The sequence below is a fragment of the Setaria italica genome, chromosome II (assembly GCF_000263155.2).
Source record: "Setaria italica strain Yugu1 chromosome II, Setaria_italica_v2.0, whole genome shotgun sequence".
NCBI classification, from domain to species: domain Eukaryota; kingdom Viridiplantae; phylum Streptophyta; class Magnoliopsida; order Poales; family Poaceae; genus Setaria; species Setaria italica.
Genome location: NC_028451.1, coordinates 19,194,525 through 19,200,846, shown reverse-complemented (window position 1 = coordinate 19,200,846; position 6,322 = coordinate 19,194,525). Strand labels below are relative to the sequence as shown.

General features: G+C 65.2%; 1 protein-coding gene across 1 annotated transcript; it reads left to right on the top strand.

Annotated features, from left to right (window-relative positions):
• The first annotated feature begins 3,461 nt into the window (after positions 1–3,461).
• Positions 3,462–4,961, top strand: LOC101778340 (skin secretory protein xP2-like). Its single transcript, XM_004959226.1, has 3 exons — positions 3,462–3,959; positions 4,745–4,814; positions 4,900–4,961. The coding sequence occupies exons 1-3, from the start codon at positions 3,462–3,464 to the stop codon at positions 4,959–4,961; spliced, it is 630 nt and encodes a 209-aa protein (XP_004959283.1).
• Positions 4,962–6,322: the final 1,361 nt, after the last annotated feature.

Sequence of the window (6,322 nt, the reverse complement as noted above, 5' to 3'; positions counted from 1 at the left end):
ACCCTGCGGCGAATGGGAGCCGGCCGCCGGCACTGTAGCTTGTACAGAGCGGTCGTGCGCGGGTACTTGCGCCGGGTTGCGTGAAGGGCGCGGTCGCCCTGCCCTCCGTCAGTCCTGCGGCGCATTTATGGCGAGGCCGACGGGGGGACCCACAGGTTTTTGTCTGTTTTGCCCATCTGGACCGCATCCGAGGGGGATCCCGGCCCCGTGGGCCCCAGCGCGCCCGACCCCTCAGCTTGGGGTCGGACGAGGCGGAAACTTCGTGGAGAGGGGTCGGGCGCCGACCCTGGGATCGCGGTCGGGCGAGGCGGAACCTTGCGGAGGGGGGTCGGGCGTTCCCGATCCTGGCGTTTTGATCGGCAAGGCGGAGCTTTGATCACGTCTTGGTGGGCCTAGGCCTTCGTGTTTGTTCCTTTAAGTGGTGTCTTAGGGGATCGTTAATATTTCCCCCCAACAGTAGCCCCCGAGCCTGTGGTGGAGCAGGGGTGCTCCTCCGGAGGCTTCTTTCGCTGTTTCGCCGCGGGCTCTGCGTTATGGTGCGCTTGTTTTGTTTCGACCTGGCTGGGGGAACCTGCAATTTGTGACCACACGCGTGGTAGTTGGTTGCGAGACTAGCCCCCGAGCTCCTGCTCGTTGCAGGAAACCGATCGGGAGGCTAGGTCGACTTTTTGATCGCTGCCCCTCAAGCGTACGTTCGCTAGGACGGAGGGGTTGAGCCGGGCCACGTTATCCGCGTTGGACGAACCGTGGTGCTCGTTTGAGCTGCAAACGGGTAAGTTCGAGTGGAGTCCCGGTCCCCGTTCGGGGGGGTCCGGCTCGGGCCAAGCTGGTGGCGTACTCCAATTTCCCGCCGGCCAGTTCATATAGTTCCCGGACCCGTTCGACCGGATCTGGGGGCTCGTTGCCTTTCCCCGTGGAAAAACCATGAACTTTATACCGGACGGGACTCAAACATGAGGTTGGGGTGCCCTTGGCTTTCGCTCGCCTGGGTATTGGCCGCTAGCGGACCCGTCCCTTCTCACCCCTCGCTCGGGGGATGTCCTGAGGCAGCTGTCGAACCCGTGTTGGGCCAGCTTTCGAACCTCTGGACCGTAATGGGCCGTAGGGGCGTTTTCAGCCCCGTATCCCTTTCTTACCTCCCTGTGGGCCTTGGGCCGGAGCGGAGCGGCTGTTGTGCCTGGGCCGAACGTGGGGGGCGTCGTGGGCGCGTTACCCGGGAAGTGGAGTTATGGAAGCACCGTCCCGCGAATCGAGGAAGATAGGATGTTTTCGCGGTCGATCGTGCGCGCGGTTTTCGAAAAGGAAACGGGCGTGGCAGGGGCGTACCTGGTGCCGCATTTATGGCGGCCGGGGCGTCGATTTGGCTTCCCTGGTACCTTTCTTATAAAAGCAGGAGCCCGCCGCGCCGGTTCCTCTCTCCTTTCGCATTCGAGCCTTCTTGCCTTCCACTTAGTTCATCCGCGCTCGCCTCGTTTCCTTCGCTCCAAGCCGCGCGCTCTTCTTCCATCTCCGTCGATCTCCTCCTTCCTCCGGCGATGGCTTCCTGGGGAGTTTCCCACTTCACCTCCTCCCGCGCCGAGGGCCTGGTGCGGAAGGGGCTCCTCTGCGAGAGGACGGAGGCGGGCGAGTGGGAGCTGCCGGGGCCGGAGAAGATTCTGTCGCCCCCTGCCGGCTACGTCGTCTCCTTCGCCTACTTCCACGAGCGGGGATTCGCCTCCCCCCCAAGCCGCTTCTTCCGCGGGCTCCTCCACCACTACGGGCTCGAGCTCCAGCACCTCAACCCCAACGGGATCCAGCACATCGCGGCGTTCGTCGCGCTGTGCGAGGGATTCCTGGGCATCAAGCCCCACTTCGCACTGTGGAAGTACTTCTTCACAGTGAGCCTGTACCAGAAGACAGGGAAGGCGGGGAGCCAGCAGCGGTCGCCTCCGGTGCCGATCGGGTGCGCCGGGATCCATCTCCGTCACACTCGCTCCAAGGAGTATATGACGGTGAAGACCTCGGTGTCCCAAAAGGGGTGGCACAATCAGTGGTTCTACGTGAAGAACTACCCGGACTCCCCCCTGCCAGTTTTCACCGGCCGCACCATCGACGCGGCGCCCGAGGTATGGGCATACGAGCCGGTGGAGAAGGAGAAGAAGCGGTTCTCCGACTTGCTGCAGGCCATCGAGCAGCTGAAGCGGAGTGGGCTCACCGGCGCCGGGGTCATCGGCGCGTACCACGCCCGGCGGGTGGCGCCGCTGATGCTCCGAGCCCGGCCGCTTGGCGCCATGACCCCCGACGCGCCGCCCGAGGGCACCGCCCTGGCGACGGGTGCGCTCGCCGCCTCCGAGATCCGGCAACGGCTCCGGGAGGCGCTGGAGGACAGGGACGTCGAGTACCCGATCCCCGGGCATCCGCCGATGCGCCCGGAGCCGGGCTTCGTAGACCTGGTAAGGAGTTGGGACATCGTTTTTCTTTCCTTGTGTCCCGTTGTTTGTTGTTCTGACGCGGATCTGCTTTATGTTTGCAGGGCTCGCTGACCCGGGTCGCGGACTCCCTTCCGCCGGTGCCGGAAGATGCCGAGCGGAGGGCTCGCAACCATCGCCAGGCCGAGGCGCAGAAGCGCCGCAAGGACAAGGAGACGGAGAGGAGGCGGAAGAAGGCCGCCAAGGAGCTCCAGCAGCGGCGGAGGGGGGCGGTCGTGTCTGACGACGACAACGACGATGATGAAGATGAAGAAGATGAAGATGAGGAAGAGGAAGAGGAGGAAGAGCTGGTTCCCCCCCGATCGGGGGCTTTGGTGATTCACGATGCGCCCCCGCAGACGGCCGCGGGGGGTGAAGCGGCGGAAGCGTCCGCCCGGGCTTCAGCTCCCGCGGGCCCTGGGGCTGTGCCTCAGGGGCCAACACAGCGCGCGCCCCAGGAGCCGGCGCGGACCACCCCTCAGGGGTCGGCGCAGGGCGTCCCCCGGGAGCAGGTGCGGGGCGCCACCCAGGGGTCGGCGCAGGGCGTCCCCCAGGAACGGGCGCGGGGCGCCCCCCCGGGGTCGGCTCAGGGCGTCTCCCAGGAGCGGGCGCGGGCCGCTCCCCCGGGGTCGGCACAGGGCGTCCCCCAGGAGCGGGCGCGGGGCGCTCCCCCGGGGTCGGCAAGGGATGCCCCCCCGGCGTCGACACGGAGCACCCCTCGGGGGTCTTCAGAGCCTGCCCCCGCCGCCGCCTTGGGTCCGGCGTGGGGCGCTCCCCAGGAGCCCGCTCGGGGCGCGCCTCGGGGGTCCGTGGAGACTGCCTCCACCGCCGTGCCCATTGGCGGAGAGTAGCGAGGCGGCGACAAGCGGCCACTGCCAGATGCCCCGGGGTCGGTGTCCGGCTCCGAGTCGAAGCACGAGCGCCGCCCCTACGCTTTGAGGGCGTAAGTTGGCTTTCCCTATGTGTCATTCTTCTTCTCTTTTTTCATTTGTTTCTGCTGACGCCTGGCCGTCGATGTGCAGCACTTCTCCCTGTGGCCTCACTCTGCAGCTGGCGCCCAAGAAGGCGCTGCGGACGTCATCCTCCTCCGAGGGGCGGGCCGCGGCCCCGCCAGCGGCGATCGGCAGGGTTCCTGGTGTGGCCGCAGGTCCCCCCGCGGAGGTGGCCCCTGCGGAGGCGGCTGTCGGAGCGGCGGCGGCGTCAGCCACAGGAGGGGGAGTGGACTCCACTCCGCCTTCGGTCCCTCTGATCGCCCCTTCAGCTCAGGGTGTGATCCCCCCGGGCCCGCAGGCCGGGGAGGTGATCGACCTCGACACCGACGAGGCGGAGAAGGCGGTGACGACGGGAGGCGGGGCGGATGCCCCCGCTGCTGTGGCGGGATCCGAGGCGGAGGGGGCGCCTGCTCCCGGAGGCGCGGCGGTGGCAGAGGCAGCGGTGACGGAGGCAGGGGCCTCCGCCCCGGTCACTCCCGCGGGAGTGACTCTGGCGGCAGAGGCGGAGGTGCCCACAGGGGTACCGTTGGCGGCCTCGGCGGCGACGAGCGTGCAGGCGCCGGGGCCGTCGGCGGATCCGGCAGCCTCTAGCGTCGTGGTGCCGTCCTCGACGGCGACACCAGGGTCGGCCCCTGCCCCAACCTCGGCTTCCTCCGTCCCGAGGGCGTGGAGGGGGTCCGTCCTCCGCTGGTCATCCCGTGATGACCCGCCGAGGCACCTCTTCGCGCTGGACGCCGCCGCCGAGTGGCATAGGTGGCAGGCGATGCATGGCGGCGTCGCCCAGGTTCAAGCGGCTCTGACCTCGGCGCTGGGCGTTCTGGCCAACACCGTGGTCCCCGGTGGCCAGGTATGTTATTCCTACCGCTTGGTGATGAGCATCTCCTCTTTGCTTTTTTGCTTTAACGGCATGTTGCTTTGCAGGCTCTCCAAGAGGGCAGCCGGGGGAAATCTGATTTCCTCTGGCGGCAGCAGAGTCTCTGGGAGCACTACAACACCGAGAGGGAGCGCACCAGGGATCTGTCCCTGCAGCTTGGCGCCACCCAGGGGGCCGTTCGCGACCTGGAGGGTCGTGAGCGGGCGGCGTTAGAGGAGGCGCGGCGTGCGGAGGCCAGGTTCCAGGCCGTCGCCGAGAAGGCCCGCCTCGACCTCGAGGAGTTCTAGGCCGTCGTGGAAAGGGCCCACCGCGATGCCGAGGGGCTTAAAGCCGCTGCTGCTGAGCGGGCCCGCCGTGACGCTGAGGAGCTGGCGCAGCTAAGGGGGGAGCGTGGAGCCCTCCGCACGGAGAACGATCAACTCCGTTTGCAGGTGCAGGGGCTTCAGTCCGCCTTGTCCCGCAGCGCCGACCGGGAGCATGAATTGAAGGCCCAGGCCGACGGTGAGGCTCTTTCCGTTCCTGCGTTCTTGTGTCGTTCGTGTTCCGCTCTTTTGACTCGGTGGGGTTTTCTGGGTGGCTCCTGCAGGTGAGATCGCCAAGTTGCGGGCTCTGCTCGACGAGGAGCGCGGCGAGCACGGCACCCTGTGAGATGCAGTCCGCGTCATCTGCGAGGACTTCAGTGTAGCTCCGGAGGAGGGATCGAGCTCCCTGCCGGCTCGTGTCCTCGAGGTGCGCCGTCGCCGTCGTGAGATCGCCGTGGACGCGCTTCGCCTTGGCGTGCGGCGAGCCTTCGGGGTCTTCGGCTCCCACTATTCCGGCATTAACTTTGCCGGGATGAGTGAAGGGTACTGTGCCGGCTACACCGAAGCCGAGCTGGACGAGATCGACGCCGGGGTGACTGCGCCGGCGGAGGCCCTTGCGAAGCTCCTGGAGGATGAAGCCGCCCCTCCTGCCGACCCTGAAGCCGCTCCTGCCGACCCTGAAGCCGCCGCTCCTGTCGACCCTGAAGCCGCCCCTTCTGCCGACCCTGAAGCTGCTGCTCCTACCGACCCCTCTGCGAATTAGCTGTACCGGGCTCGCGCCCAAATAATTTGTACTTATGTTAGTCCTTTGAACTTGTTTTGTATTGGCCATACGGGCCTGTTCTTATGACTTTTTGTTTGCACAAAAGAACCCAGTTTCCCTTTGTTATTCCTTTGGGCTCGAAAGCTTTAGGATGCGTTGCCGGGTGCGTCAGTAAGTTTTGATGAGCGAAGGTGCCGTAGCCGCTGGGGCGTAGGTTTTTCCGCGGTCCGATCGCAACTTGCCTGAGCACTGTTCACGCATCCTTATCTTTTTTGCATCCAAAGGTTTTCGAAAGGGAGTGTTCAGGGTCTGAGAAAAGAAAAAACCGTTTTCTTTTTAGATGGCGCCCAGCGGCTGGGGTTGGGACCCCTGTAGCCCCTGAGGGGTATGCGGTCCTGGAGCCAGGCCAGGGTCGGATACCCCTGAGCTTAAAAGAAAAAGGCCTTCTTTTTTCGCAGAAGAACAAAACTGGTAGCCCCCGAGGGGTATGCAACCCTGGGACGAGGCCAGGGTCGGATGCCCCTGAGCTTAAACGAAAGGACCTGAGCCAAGGTGGCTCAGGGTTTCTTTTTTCGCAGAAGAACAAAACTGGTAGCCCCCGAGGGGTATGCGACCCTGGGACGAGGCCAGGGTCGGATGCCCCTGAGCTTGAACGAAAGAACGGAAAAAGACGACAAGATTATGCATAACTTGGAAATAAAAGTTATGGGTAAAAGCGCCTTAGCTGTTCTATGTTCCAGGCGTTGCTGAAGGTTTGCCCGTCGGGAGTTGCCAGCTTGTAGGTGCCTGGCCGTAGAATTTGTACGACGATGAAGGGGCCTTCCCATGGGGCAGTCAACTTGTGCCGACCCCTGTTATCTTGGACGAGGCGGAGCACTAAATCACCGACGTTGAAGGCGCGGCCTTGTATCCTGCGGCTGTGGTAACGCCGTAGGGCCTGCTGG